At 35.7% G+C, this 26,558-nt stretch overlaps 2 protein-coding genes across 5 annotated transcripts in view; one reads left to right on the top strand and one right to left on the bottom strand.

The window, feature by feature from the left end:
* LOC147839992 (uncharacterized) overlaps nt 1-19,680 on the bottom strand; it is a 782,854-nt gene extending 763,174 nt beyond the window's left edge. The window contains exon 1 of the mRNA XM_087290734.2: nt 19,567-19,680. The gene's annotated coding sequence lies outside the window, so the exon portion shown is untranslated. The remainder of the gene's footprint in view (nt 1-19,566) is intronic.
* bahd1 (bromo adjacent homology domain containing 1) overlaps nt 1-26,558 on the top strand; it is a 70,151-nt gene that overhangs the window by 39,244 nt on the left and 4,349 nt on the right. For all 4 annotated transcript variants that reach the window (XM_087290712.1, XM_087290715.1, XM_087290714.1 and 1 more), the window contains 4 exons: nt 7,967-9,535; nt 21,293-21,666; nt 24,149-24,308; nt 24,393-24,472. In XM_087290712.1, the coding sequence (XP_087146838.1) occupies nt 7,987-9,535; nt 21,293-21,666; nt 24,149-24,308; nt 24,393-24,472 (2,163 nt within the window). In that variant the 5' untranslated portion in view covers nt 7,967-7,986. The remainder of the gene's footprint in view (nt 1-7,966; nt 9,536-21,292; nt 21,667-24,148; nt 24,309-24,392; nt 24,473-26,558) is intronic.

Below are 26,558 nucleotides of genomic sequence, written 5' to 3'. Positions count from 1 at the left end.
TATACTGGCCTATCAAAATCAAATTCTGTGGCTCCTGATGACTGAAGTCTTAAGGTCCATGCAAGAAAATAATACTGACTCTGTTTTTTTGTTTTTTTTTACTGTTTTACTGCATCATCAAGGATAATCAAAAGCAAGGACTGTTAAAATGAGCAATACAGCACAAGTGTTCTTCCTCGCTGTTGTAAACACTGCATCACATGTGAGTTTGCGCTTATGTATACATCATTATGCAACTCACTCGTAAAAACTGCTCAGCGCAGTTTGCTGAGGCTGTGGATTAAAGTTAATCATGTTGTAAGTGTTTAGTTTTGGATTATTTCGCCTTTCAAGATCTTAATGTATCAGGAGTCATTCATGTAGTTCATGCATTTTAGTTTCTATGTAAAATCTCCTTTAATGTTCAACAGGAAAAAAAGTTGCCTACATTTTGCAAACTTTCATTAAATCTCTTGAAAAAATATTAGTCATTACAATAACAAAACTTACTGTACATTAGGAAGGTTTCAATTACAGTAATCCCAAGTGTATAACTTTGGTTTGGGAAGTAGCGTGACGCAAAATGGAGAAACTTGTTTTAGGGGACAATATAATACTGGAAATAATGACATTGATTATAATGATAAATTCTGCCAAGTGTAATAGTCGACTATAAATTATGTACAAGAAGAATATGTTTTTTCTTAATTGTTTAATAAAAGCCAGTCAACAGTAATCATTTCAAAAGGTCAAAAATGTTTGTCATTCAATGGATAGGCATCCAAAACTAAATATTTACTCACCATTTACTCACTCTCAAGTGGTTCCAAACCCTTTTCAGTTTTTTATTCTGTTAAATGCAAAATAAGATGTTTTGTAGAATGCTGTTAACCTGCTACCATTGACTTACGGTGAAGGAAAAAAGTAATTACTGTGGAAGTCAGTGGTTTCTTCAGAATATCTTCATGTGTGTTTAACAGAAGAAAGTCAAACAGGTTTTAAACAAGTAAAGAGTGAGTAAATGATGACAAAATAAAAAATAAAAACTTTTGTGAAATATCCCTTAATTCTTTTGTTTTTGTGAATGACATTTAAATGCATTGAGGCACAACTTCCACTGTTAAACAAACTATTATTCTAACTTCTGCGCATGAAAATGTTAAATAAATCACAGATTCTGTCTGACAGAAAATCTGATTTTCCTGACCTGAGCTAATAGACTCAATCAGCCAACTCGCATCTCCTTTCTTTCTTTTCATCCATGATGACATTAAAGTCATCTGTTGCTGCTTCTGGTGTTTCATCGCTGACTGTGCTGCAACCGCGTTACCTGCTTGTTAGAATTTTCGGTGAGCTATTTTTAGAGCGTAGACTCTTTTCTACAAAGGCAGATTCTCTGTGTCCTGCCCCATCCTGCATCTCCGTGGCGATGATTTGCTTGTGTATAAAAATCATAACAAATGAATTTAAGAGTGTGAGGAACACAAACAGGATTTTGAAAAGTGGGCATTTCCTCCCTGTGCTCAGTAGAAATTATGCCACTGAGAAATCATAAGTAAAATATAGGTAGTTGTCGACAAATAGCAAACACCGTTTAATGTTATTTTCATTTTAAATACACACCACATATATTTATGTAGTTTGATATTTATAAAGTCTGATGTTTGGGAAAATATGACTAACTAATGATCAATTCTTTCACAGATTTTTTTTCTTTTTTTTTTCCTGAACTGTATCTCATGGTGGGTCAGTGTTTAGCACAGTCGCTTCATCGAAAAAGGTCACTGGTTCAAGCCTGTGTGAAGTTTGCATGTTCTCCCGTGTTCACGAGGGTGTCCTCCGGGTGCTCCGGTTTCCTCGGCAGTCCAAAGACATGCGCTATAGGTGAATTGAACGAGCTAAATTGGCCATAGTGTATGTGTGTGATTGAGTGTGTATGGATGTTTCCCAGTGCTGGGTTGCGGCTGGAAGGGCATCTGTTGTGTAAAACATATGCTGGATAAGTTGGCGGTTAATTCTGCTGTGACGACCCTTAAGGAATTAAGGGACTTAAGCCGAAGGAGAATGAATGAATGTATCTTCAATACTTAAATTAAGAAAATCAACTTTTATTAATAGAGTAAAATAGTGTGAGAGCGACTTATTTTCATGATGTGCCATTTATTTTACTTGAAAATGTCAATATATAATTTTTTCTTTATGACTCGTTGGACGTTTTTAGTAAAAAGTGGTGTCACACCAAAGGACATAAAAGCTTAATTTTATTGTAGTTCCAAAAAAGTTCAATACTTGGGCTGGGCGATTAATCAAAGTGGACATTCTGAACCTATAATCGATCTTAATTTTCCAGGATGATTTTTATCTATTACTTTCCCTATGTGTCATGTGTCACTGTTAAAGGCTGTGGCTGATTTATACTTTTACAGCCATATCTGATCTCTGATCGGACGATTAACCCATTCTTGAACCTTACTTTGCACTTCACTGACGATGATTGGAAGCTTATTAATTATCTATTACATTAAAGTTATTATTTACACTAAAATATTTGTTTATGGAAGATGCAAGAAAGTTTAAAATATTATTTACAGGATATACAAAAGCTATTTTACTTAGAAGAGATGCTGGTTGTTTTCTACTTTTTAATATGAAAAAACATTGAAAATAATTAATTTTGTTTACAAAAGTGGAAGTTTCTCATTTTCACTTTTTTATATAAGAAAAGTGACTTGGTTTTAGGCAGTGTGTGTTTTAATTTCTGTTGTTCAACGTTGATGTTCAAGAATTGATAGTAGATGGTGTGTGTTTCCTTAAATTATTTAAAAATCAAGTAATGCACTCTTCATTCAAAAATCACTGACTTGTAATATGTGAGCATATTTACTGTACAAAACTGGTCAGAGAACTTTGAGGACCAAAAAAAGTAAACATTTATTTTGATTTTAGGCTTAATCGCCTAGCCCTGTTAAATATATGGAAAATTCTGAGACAAAAACTGAAAAGATGCATATCATGGACTTCACAGGGGGATTCAGACACATGCTCTTGAATGGGGTCCTTCAACTATTAACGTTTTCTGTGCAAATGGTAATATAAAATGATCAGAGAAGGTGGTTTTTAGTGACAAAATGCATCAAGTATCATGTTTTTAAGAATGTATTGATAAAACACATGGTCACCATTTACTAAAATAGATCATGTAATAAAAAATAGGCCTGGGGTATTTATTAATTATAGTTTTTCATCTATTCATTTAAGTGCTGTAATCTATTGATATGCATGAAATGTAAAAAAAACATTTATTAACAGCATTTTTTATAACAAGATCCATGGGAGACATGACATGTTTAATCATTTACTGCATTTTAAATTATGTCAATATATATTATAACTATTTTTGTCATGTCAACAATCCATGCATAATGACACGTTATACTGAACTTTAAAAGTTGGTAAATTGTACTTTCAGTATAAGGTCAATCTGTTTGGCTAAACACTTTAAAATAGTCATTTTTTGCGGTTAGTTGAACCACAGAATGATTCCCTTCTTTATCTGGCATGGCTGAATGATTTTAAATGGTATAGAGCGCAGTAGGAGAGATGAAGTGGACCGTTTCCGAAATGAGAGAAAGCTACAGTTGTCAATTACAGAGGATGCTTTTTTTATGTCCAAATTTTGGAGTTTAGTTTTGGGAATGTTCATAAAAGTGTTTCTTTCACGGGTGCTAAACTTGCTCTGTGCGTTGTAAAGGAGAGCGCCGCGTGTGTCTAAGGTTGACTGATGCTTATGATGACCTCTTTTATTTGACAGATGGAGTTTCAAATACAGCAGCTGTCAAACCTAATAACCGAGCACATGAATAAATGAATCCATTCACACAATCCAAGCAAGCCTGTAGCATTCATACTTTTTTCAGACCCTTTTTTTTCCACAGAGATAATAATACAGAACATAGAGCACAGAATCAGAGCTATCCATCAGACATTAAAAGTTGTCTTTGCCGAATAATAGCTACTAGGTCAAACTTCAGAGCTGGAAAGCCTGAAGGACTTCTGTTCCTTTTAAAGAAAGAGGAACTTGTCAATAGGTCAGAGCAGTTAGTGTTTTCGTGTCGGGTAGTGTTAAGTTTCCTTTGAAGCCCAATTACTGTCGTATGACTCTGTGTGTGTGTGTTTGACCCCTGACTTGCCTTTCAGTTAATCAATAGCTCTTGGGGAAGCATGTCGTACATCTTTAGAATGTCATCAGAATTATTTATCATGTGAGGTTGTGTTGTAACGGATCACAAATCTCACTGTTTGGTTTACAATATGGTTTTTAAGTCACAGATTGGACCATTTTTTTGGATCCGCCAAAAAGGGAGGAGACTAATGTCAATTGCTTTCCATTTATACCAAAAATATTACTGCAAAAACCATTGGTTTTTAACAAACATAACTTAGATCCTGTCTTTTTAATAAAAATCAAGAAAGAATCAGCTGGATAAAAAAGCAAAATATTTAATATGAAAAATGATCTTTGCTACTAAGGATGCACCGATGAGGAATTTTGCAACCGATACCCATTTCTTGTCATGGTGATCAGCCGATACTGGGTATTGATTCTGATGCTTCAAGCTTTATAATACATGAAGCACATTTTCCCTCTAAGTATGACACTTGAGTGGAGATCTCACCATACCTAGAAGAATAAATGAAGGATGTTCCATATAATCCCTTAAACGTGTCACTTATAACCTTTTAGTGAGGACATGTCATGGTCAGAAGCAGCTTTACAAAAAGTAATGGATAAAATAGCCAAAAACATATTATATGTAAAAATGCCTTAATACATGCAAGGCCATTCCAATCTCTTGCTAATTCAACCTCATTTCCATGATTTCAGTTTTTTTTATCTAATTCAAAACTCCTGTTGTCGGTTCATGAGATCGTCCAGATTGGCGAGTACTGATCGAGTTATAAAATGTGATTATCGGCCGATACTGATCTCAAGCCGATTGATTAGAGCATCCTTATTTGCTAGTTGCTGAAAATGCTAAATATAGAAATTTTAACATCTTGTACAGCATATATTTGTTTTTAATTAATGATTCAACAATTCACACATAAAACTTGTTTCATTTTAGGTGTATCATGTTTGAAAACCTATTCAGTTACATAATTTTGGATGGTTGTTTGCCACCCATTGGTTACACAATGTAATTACAACAACATTTACCAGCGTAGAGTTCTATTAAACAGTAATTTTAATCTTTACCATATACATCAGTGTTTATATCTGAGCTATTATCCCATTACTGTTCTTCCAGTATTTCTGTTTTATTAAATTGTTTGTAACCAGCTAAAAAAAGTGTAAAAGTTGAATATTTCTTGATCAAACACAGATTTGAATGCAGCGCTTCGAAGGATTAATAAGCATATGCAAATCTTTATCATTCATATTGTGATCTCAATTCAAATCCGCATAACCTTTTAATGTTTAATTGTGCAGCTGAAAGCATTAACGCAGGCTAAACAAACAGTGACAAAAACACCTTTAATTAATAAATCAAGAAAACATTTAGGTACCACTACAACGTTTTCCGTCATCATTATATTTTACAGGGAAGCCTAAATGCATTCATACATGTGATTTGAGTGACGCGGGAGGCGATCTCTCTGCAGTTGTTTTAAATGTTGGATTAACCGACAAGTTGGAAAAGGTTTTTTGCGGTTCACATGTGTTTTGAACTGTGGGTTGTGATCTGTACAGATCACGGATCAACAGTGATCCATTACACCCCTAATGCTGGATACTTGCATTAACGCCTCATTAATACTTCCTCATTAAATTCTGTTCTTTATAATTATTTATCTTTTACTCGCCCTCCACTTGTTCCTCATCTGTTGTTGCTGTTCAGCACAAGATAACATATTTTGTGAAATGATGGAATCTGATAGCTGTTGAAATCCAGTGGTTGTTGATGGCTACCTGTTTCTGATTCTTCAAAATATTTAATTAAATTCATGTTTATTCATATAGCGCTTTTAAAATGTAGATTGTGTCACAGCATCTTAAAGCCTGATTTATACTTTCGCCTTTGTGATATTCTTTAAAACTACAGGGGGCGATCAAAAGAAACTTACTGTAAAATCAGACGGATAAACAGAGAAGTAGGACGATTCAAGAACCACATCATATCATTAATTTCATTCAAGATATTTAAACTAATTATTTTTCTAAATTATTTTAGTCATTTATAAAGATTTTAATAACCATTTAAGATTTTTTAAATTCAAACATTATGCATCACTTGCTTTTGCTCGTATCTCGGGCACGTTTTAAAGTTAAAAAGCCTAGAAAAACAAGGCGTTAGCATATTGTAAACTGTTTAAATATTCTTTTACAGTTATTAAAGAAATAATTTGTGAATTCATTTTATTTTTGTAGCTATTAAATAGTTTTAAATTCAAAATTGTAATATACATCAGTGTAAAACCTGTGAATGGTGGAAAGGGTCTCCACATTTGTCATGACCTCTCTTTTTGGTTTTAACAAACTTATCCTTCAGATTTTTCTAAACTTTTAACAAAATCTTTCTTCCTTTCCCACTACGGTTTAAAATTTTAGCCTGGAATTATTGGTCTTCTGATTATCCCAGTGATCACGCATGGACGGATCATAAACATGTCTGTACAGTTGTACCGGTTTCATACAAAATCTCTTCAAAGTGTTTCATATTCAACTTAAATCAAAAGGGGCACCTTGTGAACTGTTCGCTCGAGTCTCCAAAAAAAAACATGCGCTCCGCCTGCCGAAATCATGTTGTGCACACCTAAAGTGAACTTCCACTAACACAGCGATGACGCCATATTCGCTGGTCGCACTCGATTAAACTAGCGTACGCGTCGAGTATAAACCAGGCCTAACATTGAAGTTGTGGTATGTTGCAACTGTGTCAGTCGAGTATTCAGAGTTAAAGTTCAGTTTAGTTCAGTTCAGTGTGGATTTTTACTGCTGAATGTCCAAAAACTAAAGAGAAAATCCATCAATGGGCAACTCCACAAGTCCCAAACGAGCAAGCCAGTGGTGAACGTGGCGAGGAACAAAATATCTTGTATTGTGTTCACCGGAAAAAAATAAGTTTGGAATTGCTTGAGGGAAAATAAATGGCTTTCAAATTATCATTTTGAATCAAACTACTCCTTCAAGAGAACCTTTAGCAGCACCCTAGCCTCTCACTGTGTAATTTTAATCAAGTGCCTCTGTTCAACGTACAGGTTTATTTTACATAAATGAAAATCCTGTCGTTATAATTACCTACTCATCTAAAAGCTGTTAAATTTCAGTCATTATACAGGGAAAAGGGCATGTTAGTTTCCTAAAATTTACTGAATAAAGAAGCAATACAACTTGCTTTGAAAGTTTGTTCATTTTCATGTGGGTGATACTGAACATTTCAGACATGATGGTGCGATCACATCAATCATACTAACACACAGCGTCATAATATTATGTTTTGTGGTCTCCCTGTGTATGTTTTAGCAATTACATCATCATTCATTTGAATAATGGACACAGGGTAATTATGGCGGTGTTCCAGGTCTATTAGAGATGAATGTAATCAGTTCTTGAGCCTGTGATGCCAGTGTTTTCTAAGGGAATGATTTAGTTACAATACTAGCCAGCTAAGATAAAACATTTTCAATTTGAAAGATTGTACTTAGAAACGGCCAGAACAACATATGCTCATTAAAAAGTGTTTATTGCACCTACTCGGTTTAGTAGCCATGTTTGTCCCTGCACAATTAAAATTCTCTAAACTCTTGCCAGACCTGCGACCTGATTAAGGTGCTGATTTTTCAGCATTAGTTCACATAGTCGGTTGCATTAATATTAATTAGTAAAGGTTAAGAAAATCTTAATGGCTCATCTACACACACCACTTATTTAATCATAGTATCTACAGCTTCTTAATTACAAATTGTCTTGATTTTTCTTTTATAGGTTTTGCATGGCAGAGTGTGATGACCCATGCACGGCAGAGGAACTCTTTGTGTGGATATAAGAGTGAATCTGCAGACCAGGTCAACTGCCGGATAACTATGGACAGAACTTGGCCAGAAAAGAAGGCTAAAAGATGTTCAACCCAAAGAGGAAAAGCTAAGGAGGTAAAAGGAAAGTCCGCTGAGAGAGACCGGAAGCTGTACCCCCTCAGGGGACGGCATGGATTGGGTGAAGTGAGTGCACTAAACTGCTGTGTTGTACTGACGCGCTTGGACGAGAGTGAAACGTGTAGGAATGGCATGAAGGCCCAGGTGAAGGAAATGCAGGGGAAGTCAAAAATCTGCAAGTGTCGCAAGAAAGCCTGTAAGTCTTGCAAAGCGGCTGAACCAAAAAGCAAAGTGAAACCTGATAAATCTGCCTTATACACAGAATTCATCCTTGAACCTCGCCAGAGACGGCTGGCCTCTCTGAATGCAGAAGCCGTTAACAGTCTACTCTTGGACAGAGTAGACCCCCAGCAGACATCAAAACCCTCAAAGAAGCAGCAACAGACAAAAGGAGACCCCTCTCTCTCTAAAGACACTGCTAAAGATAATGATTGTCCCAGAAAAAGCCAAGACAACAGAAAACGAGGATGTACCGGAGAGACCGAACAAAACCGGAATCCCAAAAAAGCAAAGACAGAAAGCGACACTATTGATCTTCAGACTCTAAACAGTCCTGCTCCAAAGCGTCTGGCTGGTTTAAATGCAGCAGCCCTGCTCAAGCTGACCAGCACATCCTCGGCAGGCAAGCGCAGGGGTAAAACAGAAGGCAAACCGAGCGCTGGCGGTGTGCGAGGGAAGCAGCTACTGTCTAAGTCGCGTAAACAGCAGCACAACTTGGCCTGTCAGTCTACGTTAAAGGTGTCGCAGCAGTGCTGCAGCTTCTGTGAGAAGCATGCTCTACACAATGAGGCATTATGGGATGGGAGCACAGGAAGCCATGGCTTTATTAGCCCAGGATATCAGTGCAGATCCATGCTCGGCTTTCCCCTGAAGCCTGTGAAAGAAGAGAAAACGGAGACTGATGTGAAATCATATTACTGCTGTTCCCAAGAGAGATCAGTGGAGTACTGCCATAGACTAGCCCTGTTCCTTGGCCAAAAACCCTTCCCGGAAACGGATGAACATTCTCTGAAGGGATTTCTTCCTTCTCCACACACTCTGACGCATTCAGCGATGCCCATCGGTGCCCATCCGTATCCCTGTTACCCTGGTTATTACGTCCACATTGCTCATCATGGGACTCCATCGCTTCCAGTAAGCTCAAACCAAGGAAGCCACCCACCCTCGTCTGTACCCCCGCTGAAGATGTGCTCTAGCGGAGTCCAGAGACCCAAACTGCTGCCCTCTACGGTGTCCCATCCTACAGGGATCCCTCATCCGGCGTACTGTAACTCTGTGGGCACCTGCTATGGTGAAGCCTGCAGGCTCAGCAGCTATGCCTACAGGCCCACGCAACCCATCACTAGCAGGGGCTGTTCATACAACGCAGGATGCTCCAGCTGCATGCACAAAATGGAAACAGGTAGGATGAGCAATGGAATAAAAGATTCTAATGTTTCTTGCTTTGTCAAACTAGCTTCATGCCTATTGACCTTATTTTTCATGTACAAGTGGGCGCATCCATTGGAAACTTTTTGACTCGAGACTTCCAGTCTTATTTACTTCCACTGATTCTTACACGTTAAAAAGCGCTTGTTATGCTGCTTTATCTTGCAATCTGATATTATTATATAATATTCATACATTTTTTTTGTATAGTAATGAACATACTTGTTTGTATGGCAAGTAGTTTGACCGTTTTCTGCTGTTTTATTATTCTTAGTTATTTCTCTCATAGGCAGCTAAATCGGAAGTTTTTAAAAAAGCGCAAAAACAAGCGCACTTCTGCATTGCAGCATAAGGTCAATAACTATAAAAGTAACTGGGAGTCTTTACACTTGAAACAAATTTTACACTTGAGTTCTGTACAGGAGATTATGATTGACGTATGGAAGAAAGAGATGTATTTCACAGTTAAGTGGGGTTGCATTTTTATGGAATTCAGAAATAGCAAGCATAGTAGAAACTTTAAAGCATGCACATATGCATGGCAGAATACCTACTAAACTAAAAAATGAATGTTTCCTGTTTTGAATTTTTTATACTTTTGTGAACAGGCAACAATGGTTTCAAAACGCTCTCTTTATGCACTGATGCAAAATCCTGTATTCATACATGTCAGGCCAGTTTGTGGCAAATTCACCATTATGGTTAGTTCGGTTACCAACGCATGTCTACAGACTGAACACTTTTTTTTCACAAAATTGTCTGTAGTTTTTGATGAGAATACAAAAGTGTTGCTTTAAAAAATTGTCTTTTTATATTCTTTTCGAAAATGGTGTTGTCAGTTCCCCTAAAATATTCATCTTATAATCAATTGAAATATATAGGTTTCAATTTTAGGTTTTATTAATTTATTTATATATATATATATATATATATATATATATATATATATATATATATATATATATATATATATATATATATATATATATATATATATATATATAATTTATTCAGTGTTTATTTTTCTTTAGTTTCACTTTAGGAAATTACTTTAAATTATGTAAATAATTACATTGAAATAATTAAAAGTGATAATAAAGTTATTCTTAATGTAAACAATACATTTTTCTTTGTCTCTTATACAATAATAAATACTTTTAAAGGGAACCTACGATGAAAATTTTATTTTGCAAGCTGTTTGGACAGAACTGTGTGTAGGTATAGTGTATTAGGGTGATATAGACAATAAGTCTCTTTTTGACATAGGAGTGCGGTTTTCCCACCCACGAATTGATTAACAGTCGTGAATTCATACGTCTCCGTAGTAACGCATATCCGTAGTAACACGTATAATCATATCAACAAGACAGGACTGTGCAAAGCAGCCAGGATTAAAAGATCTGTTCGGCTCGCTGTGATCATCGGTCGTCATCAAATGTGATCAAGAATCAGTTTTACAAGTTTAAAACATTTTTAAAACAGTGTATATTAATGAATTACAGCGATTTACTTCAGCTTTACTCATCACCACAGCCGCATGTCAGTACAGTTATAAAAGAAGATGCTTCAATCCCAGTTTGTGGACGTTAAATCTGTTTTATTTTGTACATTAACATTACGTTTATCTGTACAGCAGTAGATATTAACCTGTAGCCTGTCACACTTGCTATGCAAAAACAGTGCAAAGTTAAACATGTACACTGGGTGTGTGTATATGTGAACTTTGTAACGACATTGTGTGTGACTCATCATTGCAGAAATGCTTGAATTAACCCCACAACAAATACATCAAGTAATCATTGGGAAATTCTTACTGTAGTATTTCTCACAAATGTTATGTGAGATCCGCTTTATGTCTGTCACTGTGCTGTTTATCTGATGCAGCCGAGGTGGAGATTGTGGCACACTCTGACAGGCACATGTGAACAGTGGGTGGGGAGAGCTAGCAATAAAGACACAAGCAACAGAAACAGCTACATAGTGTTCAGAGCAGAAAATTCCAGGTAATATTAAATCATCTAATGGGGGTTTTGAGCTAAAACCTACAAATTCTGGAGACATAAAAGACTGTCTTTTAAAAAATGGGTAAAGTAGGTGCCCTTTAAAATATATATACAAATTAAACCAGATTATTTTAAATTGCTCAAATATTTTACAATATTCTTAAAAATAATCTTACAAAGCCCAAAGCTTTAGAATGTTAGCATGACATTGTTTTATCAATAAAACAAATGAGTATAACATTTTAATTGTCCATAAAGGTTTACTGAAGAGTTCTCAAGCTCATATCAGTTTGTAAAATAACAAACGACTGAATTTTTCAGGAACGTTTATCTCTGAGACTGATGAAGTGATTTCCATTCATCACCGTCATCCTATACCATGTTTGTATCCACATCCTTGACCCAGTCTCAGCAGTAGACGTCTTTGTGAATGAGCTCAAGCGGTCTTAAAAGTGATTGATCTGAAGGTGCGCACAACAAATACAGTGACATTAAGAAACCCCATCGACGTCGCATCAAGGACTCGCGAATGGCATGAATGGGAGACAAATGAAATGAAATTCCCTTCCCCAGCCGTGTCATTGTGGCTGCATGTTCCCTGCAGTCTGCTCGCTGCTGGTTTGAATGTGAGTAATTGCCACAGGTGGGGAGGGTGCTGGTTTATTTTTGTTGGCAGGAGTCTTGAACTGTCTGTTCATTGTGAGGCGGCAGCTGTGGTCGCGCAGCCTCTTGCGAACCAGAGACCTCCGCAGACCTGCTCCCTCGTCGCTTTTTAACCACACGGCTGGGTTATACAATGTCATTTTTCACTCGCCGTAATCTCCGTTAATGAGACACCGATCTGACTCTCTGCGGGTTTCTCTTTAGGTACAGCATGACTTTACTGTGCTAAGACAAACAAGTATAGCAGAGGCATTACGTAGTGTTACTTTAAAACTGCTGCATTCGGATGACTATTAAAGGGATAGTTCACACAAAAATTAACATTTACTCAAGTGATAAATTCTTACCCGTTTTCTTTTGTCCTATGAAGAATGTTAAATGAAAATTATTCAGATGATGTCATTATACTGCTGCGCCGTCAGCCAATCATTGTATTGCTGATCATGATTTTGTGGAGCGATAGATCTGTCCTTCACAACATATACAGATCTCAGATCAGTTCATCCAGACAATTTTATCTCATTTGCAAACTTGTCTGAAGAACCAAATTAGCCAGAGATCAATTATCAAGATTAAAAGATCCAGGATCTGTCAAATCATCTTAAATCTTTTAAGCGAGGTACGAAGAATGGACCTCTGGTCAATTTGCATTTTTAAATATTTTTTGCTTCTTCTACTTCTATTTAAACAGAAGCAAAAATACTTGAGTCTGGTATTTTAGCACAAGGGGCGACACAGTGGCGCAGTAGGTAGTGCTGTTGCCTCACAGCAAGAAGGTCTGTGGTTTGAGCCTCGGCTGGGTCTGTTGGCGTTTCTGTGTGGAGTTTGCATGTTTTCCCTGTGTTCACGTGGGTTTCCTCTGGGTGCTCCGGTTTCCCCCACAGTCCAAAGACATGTGGTACAGGGGGATGGGTTGGGTTGCGGCTGGAAGGGCATCTGCTGCATAAAAACCTGCTGGATAAGTTGGTGGTTAATTCCGCTGTGGCGACCCCGGATTAATGAAGGGACTAAGCCGACAAGAAAATAAATGAATGAATGTGAGCAAAACAGTCACAAGTTTACAGTATACAATATACTTTGTAGAAATTCAGTGAATTAAACTGCACAACCCTAAAGAAATAATGCTAATCAAAAAAATAAGAGTTACTCTCACTAAAGAACATTTATTTAACATTTTTGCACGTATGAGGAAAAAGCTTTGTTATGGGTGTGACATCTCTCTGTTATGGTTGTGACATGTGAAATTTGCACTGTTGTGACTATGGTAAATCAAAAATAATAGTTTGAAAACAATGACAGAGACATGTTTAAGTATTTTACAGTACTGTAAAATACAAGCCTACACAAAAGCCTACACTATTTTGGTTTTACTCGACATTTGCTTGAAATTACTCGCACTTAAACGCGGATGGTGTAATGGCTGAGCCTGTTTCTAAGATAAGATCATGCTAATCTGTGTTCAGTTCCTGGTTGGAAAATCCTGCAATTCCCGTAGTTGGGAGCAATGTTTTAACATTATCACAATGAATTGAATTAAAAAAGGAGACAAACTTTTAGATCGAATTTTGCTTAATGTTGCTAAAGGACCAGTTACATCCAAACACTTCTAAATTAGCTAATTCTAATTAAAAACACTATACATCGGCAATTACTTAGCAGTTGTATTGTAAAACTATGTGTTATTATCTGAGAAGAAAAATATGTAATAAAATCTCAGATCTTTGAAACTTCTGACAGTCTTATTGCAGTACTTTAACTTTAGACCTCCCGTTTTTCTTTAACTTCATTTTATTTTGATGAACATTATTACTCAAAATTAGTTTTTCGTCTTACTATAGCATAAGGCCCAAATCAATTTTTTAGCCCTACCCCTTCCTCTACCTATTCCCTTTGGCCCTTGAAACAGATTGTGAAGCGAAAGGGCTTCAAAATTTACCCCTAAGAAATAAGACACCACTACAACACCTGCACACATCATCATATGTCATTGCGATCTCTTGCTTCATATGAGTGTTATTTTTTTGCTATTCATCTTCAGGAAAATCACAGAAGGCAACGATATCATGTTATTAGAATAATACAATGTGGCATAGCTCGTAACTATACTGTGCATTTACACCGTGGTTATATTCATCTATGTAAACACAAGAAAACACCAACCAATCACGGTAAAAAGTAAATTCCAAACACCACACTTTTCTGTCTTTTCTATCTAGCCCTTTCCACTTAACCCTACACCTTCAAGCTAAAGAGAATTGGGACAAGGGGTAGAATTGGGATTGGGCTTCTAGTGGCTGCAAGGGGAGGGTTGAGATCGGAGGGTTGAGAATAGGGTTGAGATGGGAGAGCAAAAAAAAAGTTATGTTTATGTGAAACGATTGCTTTTTTTAAAAGTTAAATTCATAGTGTTCACATAGTAAGGGGAAATGTAAAAATATATATTCAATACAATAAAACTGCATTCATTTTGGTGCCACTAAGAATTGCGTTTACTTTTTCTATCTGCACAATAAGTTCATTTTCTCTTCAAAAAAAAAAGAAACTCAATAGACTTGATAACTCAATACATAGTTTTGAAACTAATAGAGGGCGAGTAAATTTATGTCTGATTTATTTTGGGGGTAAACAATCATTTTAAATTGTGCAATTGTTGAAAATAGAAAGCTGTACACTTACAAAAGATACTCTCGCATTGCAAGCTCCGTCTGCTATATTGAGGTGTTCAATAACGTATGTGCTAAAAATGGACTATTAGGAGAGTGCAAATTGATTAAAGCTGTCTATACTGCGGGGAGAAGTGAAGATTTTCTTCAATAATACAACACTTCACGCTTGAGAGAATGTACAATGACTGCATTACTTTTTTTCTAACCCAGATGGGTGCACAGTGAACAGGGTTATCTAAAGTATTGTTATCCTTTATTTGTGCAGACAGAGTGCGATTACCGCTTTAGCCACATCTCATTGTGTGCACTTAGTCTGTGGGCTGTTTGATTTGGTCAGAATTGGAGTTCAATTTACGCTTGTTGCCTCCTATTAGATTTCTGGGATTCCGGATTGTAATAAAATGTCTGTGTTTGGTATTCATTGATGGTAGACCTCAGGGAAAGGAAAAGCTGATGGTGCTGATAAACCTGTCTTGAGTTCCTGATCTTGCTCACAAAAGGTTCGATCTGTTAAAGCCAGTAACTAGTTAATCAGTTGTGAAAAAACTCATTCTGTTTCTTTATAGCAGTGAACAGTAACCGTAAATCGAAAGAGGTAATTGGATGATTTCAGTTAAGTCACATGGGGTAATTTGACTTTGCATGAATTGAAGACTTAACCACATTAAGTGATCAAAGATCAAACCCTGTAGCCTACTAGATTCCCAGTTATGTTTAAGAGCACCCCCAAAATGTAAGATTTAATGGAGAGTAAATAGACCTCCAAAGCTGCCCTAAACTAAACATTTTTTATGATTCTGTGATGATTAATCTGCTAGTATGCATGACCCACTTTAGTCCCATTAGTATTTCTAATGCTAAAAACCAATTATATATCTGAAAACATATATAATACATTTTTGTTGTACAGTGGTCCCTTATTATTCATAGTTACATTCTAAAAATAACCCGTTATTGGTGAAATCTGCATAATAAAGTAGTCTGCTTTACTTTTACAATTATTATTATAGATTTCTTAAGGGTGCAGAAACCCCCACTAAACTACACTTTTCTCAGACAGGCGTTAACATTTTCACCCTTTTCTCTCGTTTAAATACTCACAAACCGTCATAGAAAAAAGTTCAAACCGTCATAGAAAAATAAGTCCAGTATTATAGAATGAAACCAAAGATCAAAACTATTGATCCTCATTTATTTCTTCAGTAATGGCGCTCTTTAGCTGTGTAATTTTTATCTTTCTTTAGCATGTCCAGAAGTCCAAATTTTTGTGGTATGGTTAGCATGTTCCTCTGCTATTTGGGTGTTACCGCAGGTGCTTTTGATGATGCAGAATGTTTTGTCGACATTGTGGGGAGAAAACTTGCAAACATACAGTACAGCACTTCAGTCACACTGCTAGTGTTTGAAGATTTAAATAAATTTGGCAAGCTGAACGCATTCTGTACTGTACAGGAGACACTGCACGGAGGAGATTGATTGACATGGTCTACAGCCTGTCAGGGCGCAGAACACAATGAAGCTGTAAAAAAGTCCTCTGTAGAAAAAAAACTGTATCCACTCTAGGAAAAAAGCATGTCAAATGGCACACAAAAAATCTGCGAGGCTGCGTAAGATGAACCGTGTTATAGCGAGAAACCACTGTATATTGTTTTATAAATGTCGCTGTTTTTAATGGATTGTTTTGCAAGAAATAACAGATAATATTGAAGCACTTTTGGGTACTTCTATTTAGGTATAATAATGCAAATAAAACATTTTTGGGCTGACTTTTTTGTTTAGGGGTGAACATATTATTATTTCAGTTTATTAATTGCCTTTTCATCCACATCTTTCAACTTTGAAAGATTTTTCCAAAATCTAAATTTTTTTTCTCTTATGACTGATAGTGTAATGAATTTAAGCATTCTTTAAGGTTAAATATTGAAGTTAAAAGTTGATTTATAAATGATTCATATAGAAAATGTATTTTTGCCTCTTAATTTGACAATTAAACTATTTAATTTATTTTCTTTGTTCTGTTTAATTTGACAAAGGAATAGTTTAATCAAAAATAGATTCTTTTGCGTAACGTGACAGTAACAAGTCTCCATTCCCTGCGTTTCACACTATCAATTTGTTTTGGACCAACATAAAGGAATTAAATTTTTATTATTATTATTATTAAATAATTCATATTATATAAGAGGTAGACAAATGACATTGAAATTGAATAGCATACAAATGAAGAGAGATAAAGAACAGAGATAAAAATAAAAAAAACAGTCGGGTACAGGTGTGTGTGTGTGCGTGCATGCATGTTTGTGTGTGTGTGCGTTTATGTAAAGGTACTGGGTGGACAAGTCAAAGTACATAAATTATATAACATAACATGCATAGCAATTTAAAGCATATTATTATTATTATAGCTTATACATATCAAAAAATGAAGTGAATAATATAGATAGATTAGTGGTGGGGAATGAAAACAATGATAGTAATGATATTAATGATGACAGTAAAAAAATACAACTACAACAATAATAATAATAATAATAATAATAATAATAATAATAATAATAACACCTGTCATTTTAAATAAGTAGTTTGAACAAAAATCAAATGTAAATTTTTGGTTCAATACACTAAAGGAGTATTTTAAAGAGTCTCCACATAGACCTCAGTGGGGGTGAGGGATTGAGTAGTTGTGACTAAAGAATGTCAAGTTCCCCAAAATGGCACCAATTAAGTCCGTGTTAAAATTGTATTGATAAACAAAATACAATATATGTTGCTTGGCATGGTGGCTCAGTTGTTAGCACTGTCACCTCACAGCTTGAAAGTCGCTGGTTTGAGTCCCGGCCGAGACAGTTGCCATTTCTGTGTGAAGTTTTAAACTCCCTGTGTTCGCGTGGGCTTCCTCTGGGTGCACTAGTTTCCCCCAGTTCAAAGGTAAATTAAATAAACTACTTGGGCGTAGTGTTTCAGTGTGTTTGTGTGAATGAGTGTGTATGGATGTTTCCCAGTACTGAGTAGTGGCTGGAAGGGCATCCACTGTGTAAAACATTTGCTGGAATAGTTGGCGGTTCATTCCATTGTTGCAACCTCTGAAAAAGAGACTAATCTGAAGGACAATGAATGAATGTTGAACGTGTGCACGCCACAAGTAAAGATAGGCTGCAGTACAGTTTTGGCGCAGCATGAGATGAGTAAATAATGCTTGATTTTAGAGTTTAAGACGACTCTTTTGATGCATTACTAGAAGAATGCATCACACACCGGCTCACACCTCAAATTTTCTCATCACTATGGGAACTGCATAAGCAATTGACAGGAGGTTTCCCAAGATTGGCTCATCCACTCTTGGCCCACAGTTTGGTCATGTTTTTTTAAATGCCCACACAAACCTTATGACATCCTTGAGTCACAGCAATTAGAAAACTGCTCGTTATAATTATATCACCATTATAATTTGTATGTTTTGTTTTATAATAGCTGCTTATGTCTTCATGTTTGTTCCTTTCTGAACAACGGTTACATTTAAAAAGTTTCTAACAGCTTTATAACACAGCTGCTCTCCAATGTGCCATATGCAAAGTTGTTAATGAGAAAAGTGCACTTTATTCTTTTTACTTTTCAGTGTTTTCTGACAGATGTTTAGCCTAATTTGTAATGTTTTAACAATGGTTGCATACGGTATTTTTAAAACCATTTTTTCTGTCAATAGTTATTGGTCAAAACACTTACTGTCTGTTAGTGGTAAATGGTTTATAAATAAAAAGATCCCTACAACACATGCAGCACTTGCTATTTCTGCTGAACTTAGTTCCCTTTTTAAGGTTCAGATTCACAGTGATACTGCCATCTTCATTTTGTATGGTTATCTTACCTCTAGATTGGTCAGCTTAATATAGGTCGTCAAATCGTTTCTTTTATCCGCAGTTACCGCACACACCATGAACTGAAACCAACAGCTTCTGAAGTTTTTAAACCCTTTTAAAAGTGATCAGGAGGTTAAAAGGTGCTTTGAAGGTGCTGTTACACTAATTGAGCTGCAACAATGTCCACTTGTCTGAATGCAGCGATTTATAGATTTTGGTTGTACGATTATAGTCTGAGGACTAATCACGGATTTACTATGATCACGATTAATATACATTCATTAATTTCAAAACTCTACTAGTGTAGAAAATCACATGAAAACTCTTTATATTTTAAAGTGTAATTTATTGCTGCTCAGTAATCAATTAATACAGCACATAATAATAATAATAATAATAATAATAAATCAATAGTCCATTTCTCTTTGGATTCAAACATAAGTGCTAAAAAGTTGTGGCATTTAAACATAAGTCATAATTTTACACTGAAAATAAATGACCGAACTATGAATAAAAGTAAGTATAAATAAATAATAGTATTTGTCTTAGGGCTGCTCGATTATGGGTAACATCATAATCACGATTATTTTGGTAATAGTTGTAATCATGTTTAGTCAAAACAATTACAGTTGAAGTCATAATTATTATCTGTCCTCTGATTTTTTTATATATTTTATTTTAATTTTTTTATAAGTATTTCCCAAATAATGTTTATAAGAGCAAGGATTTTTTTTGCAGTATTTCCTATATTTTTTCTTCTGGATTTTATATTATTAGCCCCCTTAAGCATATTTTTTCATTGTCTGTAGAAGAAACTACTGTTATACAATGACTTGCCTAATTACCCTATTAAAGCCTTTGAATTTCACTTTAAGCTGAATGCTTGTATCTTGAAAAAACTAGTAAAATATTATTTACTGCCATTATGGCAAAAAAAAAAGAAGAAATTAGTTAATAGAAATGAGTTATTAAATCTATTATGTTTAGAAATAGGTTGAAAAAAACTTCTTTCTGTTAAAAAGAAATTGAAATTTTGTCTGTATAGTCATGCAAACACTTGTTTTTAGAGCAAGTAGTTTTACCGTTTTCTGCTGTTTCTTTATTCTAGTAATTTCTCCCATAGGCGACTTAATCGGAAGTTCTAAAACAATCACAAAAACGAGCGACCGTGGCATTTTTTTTTCAACTAGATGCACCTGAAAAGCCTGAGCCAATATGAATGCAAGAAAAGAAATAACAAATTTGTGCGCGCAAATGATGCAATATGTGAACGGCTCTTAGTTAATAGCCTCAGCCATAGTTAATCCAGTGTGCTTGCAACTTGGTGTACAAGCTCGGAACTTTAAACTAGTGCACAGTTAGCATTAATTTTAGTTGCAGCTGTTTTGGTCCGTGCAGAAACTCGGTGTTGAAGCCTTTACGATTAATTTACTGTGACGAATTAAAGTGCGGTTAATCGTGAAATCGGTTAATCGTTGCATTCCTAGTCTGGTGTGTGATCCCCTTTAAATTGTGTTTCAATCAGGTACGGTAGATCATGGTTTTTGCGCTTGAAAAGCGAGAGCCAATATGCGTGCAAGAAAAGAAATGACGAACTTGCGCGTGCAAAACATGAATATGTGAACGGCTCTTAGTTAAGAGCCTCAGCCATAGTTAATCCAGTGTGCGTGCGTATGAGCCTTGGTGTATAAACTCAGAACTTCAAACTAGCGCACAGTTGGCATAACTTTTAGTTGCAGCTGTTTTGGTCTGTGCAGAAACACTGTGTTGAGGATTAATTAATTACGATTAATTAACCGTGATGAAATAAAGCGCTGTTAATAATTAAATTGGTTCATCATTGGTCCGGTGCATGACCCAGTTTAAATTGTGTCTCAATCAGGGACTGTAGATCATTGTTTTTGGACAAGGCATATCTTATGCCTTGTTTCCAATAAGCGTACAGTACATATATAGTTCAATACAAGTCATTTCCACTAACATTAACACCCTTCTTAGGAGGTGTTAGAGCTGCATGATAAATCACATGAGATTGTCATGTGCAATTGTCAGAAAAGCTGGTTCTGTAATCAGCAGTAAATCTCCATATATAAAACCATATGTTGTTGTGGTCGTGTGTTGATTAATCCGGTTGAATCAGCGGAAGTAGTTTAATCTTTTGTTTATTCTTCAGCCACTATAAGGACTGGCTTATTGGAATACAGTAACTGTCCATATGGTAAATTAGTTAAAAAAAAAAATGTAAACTTAGCTGTTTGTGTGTTAAACACAACAATGTGTTAATCAATTATTCCACCATTTTCACATTTGATACATACTCTAGTTCCTGTCATAAAAATCCATTCCTCTCAAGGTTGTGTATAATTGTGCTTCCAGCTCTTAGCTTTGCATCTGACCACACAGCATCTGGCACACTGACTCATTTATGACTGCATTAGTCTGCTGTGTTGTATTACATCCAATATGGTGTTTGTTTATGGCTGTAAATGCATGTTGAGCATTTAATGAACCGGTGTTTTCTGCTTCCTCCACCACCATCTAGAAGACTACTCTTACCCTCTGGATGACCGCAGCTCGTCCATCACGATGCCTTCTGCCCTGCCTCTGTCCATCTGCCCCATCTCCAGTGTGCCTCCACCCACCCAGTCAGTGCCCCACCTCCAGACGCCTCTTCCTGACACTGGGCGATCCCAGGTGCAGATTCGAGTGGGACGGGAATGTCCTCAGAGAGCCAAGCCGCCCAGTGGCTCTCGCTCTGGGGTGCGGGACTCTGCTGTTTGCCCCCATATTAAGGATGGCCAGCTGGGATCAGGCCATGGCAGTGGCGCTGCCAAGCAGTCTAAGATCAGCCGTCGCCGGGCAACAAACGGCTGGCTGCCTGTTGGTGTGGCAACAGAAAAGGAAGTGTTCATCGTGGTACGTACTCCAGCCGCCCCATCCTGACACATGACTGGCATAGTGGAAGTTTCTTTAAAAGACATTTAGGTGGCAGGAACTTGATGTAGAGCATTGAAAGACATTGAAAGAGTTTCTGTTTATTCATGGCAAATGGCAAAATGATGCCCCAGGCCGTTTACTTAGAACAGCTGTTGCAAAATGTCAGTGGTAAACATTTATCGGAAAGGACATTATTATTACATTTCAGTGAGGTGATTTGAAATAAATATTTCCTTAGCATATTTTCAGTAGCCTGTGGGTAAACCACAGACAATAAGCACTTGTGTTTTTTAAACATTTGATTCAGGCTGTTTTTTTTCCCAAATTTAGTGTTTTTTTATGAACCGAAAAATCTGCAATTAATGGAAATTATTAAATCTTTATTGCAAATCTGTTTAATCAAACACACTGCTGAGTCATGCATTAAGTCTTTGAGCTGCTCTAGTCCTGCCCTTGTCAGATATGATACTGTAATGCTATTTTGGTTGCACTTTATTTTAAAGTATGCGTACTTAATGTACTTGCCTAAGATAGTACTGTGTATATAAGGTAACCACATACTGTGCTCAGCATATATAAGTACACCCCTCACAAATCTATCTTTTAAATCAATATTTTTAATAGGAAGCTTTAGAATATTATATTTGTGCATATACAGTACATTAGATTAGTCAGTACTGAAGCCAAATCTGGAGCACGTATAACAAAATAACTTACAATAATGGTCCAAAAATTAGTACACCCAAATTTTTATGTTATAGAAAAATATTAAATACACATTTTAAAAGCAACAAATATAGAGTTTTTTTATTTGTTGATTGTAATTTTTTTAAATAATTTGCTTGAATTTAATTGTATTATCTTTCAATTTTAATTATTTATTTATTATATTATTTTATAAATATATCTGTTTAATCTGTTTCGTTTGAATGTATATTCACTGAGAAATGGATATTTCAATCCATTTATAATATTTTCAAAATAGGGTGTACTCAATTACGCTGAGCACTGTAGGTTAAGGTTCGGTTGTGGGGGAGTTTATAGATAGTACCTACACTTAAAAAACTATTTTTGCTTCTTATTCAAATTAATTATTTAAAATGAGCTTAAACAACACAGTTCTTGAGATATTTCTGGAGCAACTTAATTGTTATATGTTTAATCCACTTAATTGTTTATAGTTAACTTAATCAATTTGTGTTGGGACAACATGAATGAGTTATTTGGAACCCTGCATGTATAAGTGTAAAAATAAATGACATTTTAAGAAACATTAAAATGTTAAACAAATATTTAAAATTATAATTTTAATTTTGCTACTTCACTGTATTTGTGAAAAAAATTGAAGCTTATTAAGCCCACAAAAAACTAGGGTAACGCTTTATTTTGATAGTCCATATTAATATTAGACTGTCTGCTTAATATCTGTTGATACTGCTCCTTTAACAGACATTTAACTGACTATAAGAAAGTACAAGTCAACTTACACTAACCCCAACCTTAACCCTAACACCAACCTAACGGTCTACTTACAATCTAACGAGAATTAATTGTCATGTAGATGCAATTTAATTTAAATTCAAAAAAACCGACCATCAAAATAAAGTGTGACCAAAACTAACACAAGAAAAAAACATGATGTGAAAACCACACTTTTTTCCACACATATTTTTCCACACTTTTTTTATTTTTTAAACTGCAGTGTTTTAATTAGCATGTGGACAGACTGAAAATTAGGCATGGGACGATAACCATTTTCAAGGTGTACTGCAGTTTAGCAAGTCAAGGTTTAAAATAACCGTCATTTTCTGCTATACCTTTCTTACGGTATATGTAAGATGTTTTGTTTACGTTTTTTTTTTTTTTTTTGACAACAGTATATTCAGCAGAAAAGATATCCAAGATGCTGTTTTAAATTGTAAAGTAATCTGTTTATAAACTAATTAAGACAGCAGAAGTCAATGATTCATTTGAATTATTTAGCCTGACATGTTTACTGATCAAATATTTAAAATGTTTCTGATAATCAAATATATTGTGTTCAAACATTGTTTTTTACCCAGACATTTAAAAAGAACATACTTTAGAGCAGTAATCACAATACCGTGATACCATGAAACTGATATTATTATCCAAGGTTAACACACCATCAGAATCTTATACCGGCCCATGCTTAGTGCAGACAGTTTTTATAGGAATCATTTATCTCCTATCAAGCGCCTCTGGTGTGATCATGTACAATTATATGTCTTTAAATATTTTTTTATTTGAATGGCTTGAGTTTATTTTATTGCATCAAGTTAAAAGTTATCTATATTTGAAACGAATAGTCATTCTAGCAACCCACTGTCTACCTTGTTTGTTTCGGCTGGATTCAACACCTCAAATTCCTGAAAGAGTATGATAAAAAGCGTATAATTTAATAACATAAAGTGCAATGTGCTTGTGCTTTTAATTGAAGGCTGAGGACTCGGCATCCCTGCGGCGGTGCTATGAAGGAGTGCAGAGAGATGGAGAGGTTATCAGGGTCAGAGACACAGTGCTACTGCGCTCAGGTCCCAGGAAGAAGTCCTTGCCTTACGTGGCCAAAGTCTCTGCCTTCTGGGATGACCCTGAGTCAGGTAAGCCTTCCTCTTAACACTCTTAAATCCAATACATCAATGAAAGTCACAGAAAAGCTCATAACACTGGATTCTCTCTTATAGGGGAGCTGATGATGAGCTTGTTTTGGTACTATCGCCCAGAACACACTCAGGGGGGTCGCATTCCCAGCATGCACTGTGAGGTGAGTCTACAACGGTTCATGGCACCGCATTGTGGTCCTCAGGGGACTAGCAATGTCAACATTGAACTTCCTTTGATTATGAGTTGCATGGAGGAAGTAGGCAGAACAAGTTTCCTCTGTTCAGTAAACCAGTGGAATAGGAACACTGGACAAGCAAATGATTCCCAGCAATTGCAAACAGATTAGTAACATCATTTAACACTGAGAACATTTATATGGACTTTCATCTTATAATTCAAATGTGCTGTTAATTTATCCTCAGGCTAAAAATCTTAAATGCAGATGGCTTTTTTCTTTACAAGAACATTAAAGAGAATTTGTAGCTAAATCGAAGATCTTTACTGAATCATAAAATGCTGGTCAACTGCAACTGATTCTTTGGGAGTCAGAAATAAACTCATAAAAACAGAATTAATGCTTGTGGCTCCTGCAAGTACAATGAGCTCTTGTTATGAAGCCAAAAAATCAGTCTGTTCAAAGAACCGAACATTAATTACAACATTATAAAGATGTTGTTTTTTAATTTGTAAGATTTATTTTTGACATTATTGACTTTTATTATGTTTGGACAGAATCAAAGTCCCTTTAAGACAAGTCATTTCATTCGGCGGCCATTTTTAAAATGCCTCTTGGGCGGTATGCTCGTGCATTCTGTCTGAATAGGGAAACATCAAATTCTTCAAAGGTACTTGCCAAGCTTATGATTGAATTTCATATTAAGAATCACTAATAAAACTAAACAACAACTGTCTCATAAGTTCTGCAGAATCTTACGTCCAGCCCAAGTCCCTCCCCTGGAGTTTTTTCACTCTATAGTGATCGATGATTAGGTTCTGTACTAGAAGGCAGGATTTATTCGCCATATATCAATTGACGATTGGCTCCTGTACTAGAATGCGAGCTTTATAAGCCAAATTGACTGTTTAACTTTTCTCCATTCAAAACAATACAAGTGACATGTCTTATGTATTCTATAGGCTGCGTCCGAAACCGCCTACTACTCACTAGGTACTGCATTTAAATGTAAACGTACTTCTCGGCTGTTAGAAAAGTATGTTCTATACAGTATAAATGTGAAAATTATGAATGGAATTCGGACGTAGTACATCCATCATTTTGTCATGGTCATGTGACCTACATGTGTCAGTTGCATTGCTTCACTCCCATTCATGAATTTACTCGCGGCGCATCATGGGATAGCACAGCGTGCATGGGATGCACACTTCCGAATCTCGCTGGAAGTAGTAAGTCATCTGGGTACCTCTCGAATACTGATTTTCGAATTCAATGAATTCAGAGATATTTTTTTGACAGAATATTGGCAGGAAGTGGTAGAGGTCCATGAGTTGAGACTCAAACTCGCACAGCACATTGACCAGTGGGGAATCAGTGCCAGCAAATATTATAATTTCTATATTATATAATTAATTTACAGCTTTGGTAAACAGTCCTGAGCTGAATCTTCCTCTTGCCTAATGACATGCATAAACTTGCTATAGTTTTTTTTTTTTTCAAAAGTTTAAAAGATACATTAAAAGAGCCATGAAACAATATTGGATGACTTTTAAAAATGGCTTAAATCTTTGTGTTAAATAATACATTAAAAGTTTATGTAAATATTACAGCAATATTAAGGCAAAATTGTTTACCCTTTTTGTAAAAAAAAAAAAAAAGTTTTTCACATATTTCCCAAGTGATTTTTAACAAAGCAAGGACATTTTCACAGTAATTCCTTTTATATTTTTACTTCTAGAGAAATTCATATTTCTTTTAGTCTGGCTTGAATAAAAGTTAACATTATTACCAAGTTAAGCCCTTTATGTTCAGTACTAAAATCTTGCCAATTAGCTATTAAAATATTATGTACTATCATCATGGCAAATGCTAATGAAATTAGTTATTTGAAATTAGCTATTGATATTATTATGTTTACAAATGTGGGGCAGCGCGTATCGCTCTTGCCTCACAGCATCGCTGGTTCGAGCCTTGGCTGGGTCAGTTGGCATTTCTGTGTGGAGTTTACATGTTCTTCCGGTGTTTGCGTGGGTTTCCTCCGGGTGCTCTGGTTTCCCCCACAAGTCCAAAG

This window comes from Danio rerio, chromosome 17, assembly GCF_052040795.2.
Source record: "Danio rerio strain M-AB ecotype USA chromosome 17, GRCz13ab, whole genome shotgun sequence".
In the NCBI taxonomy this organism is placed as follows: Eukaryota; Metazoa; Chordata; class Actinopteri; order Cypriniformes; family Danionidae; genus Danio; species Danio rerio.
The sequence above is the reverse complement of the archived record's forward strand: the minus strand, read 5'-3'. Positions and strand labels throughout refer to the sequence as shown.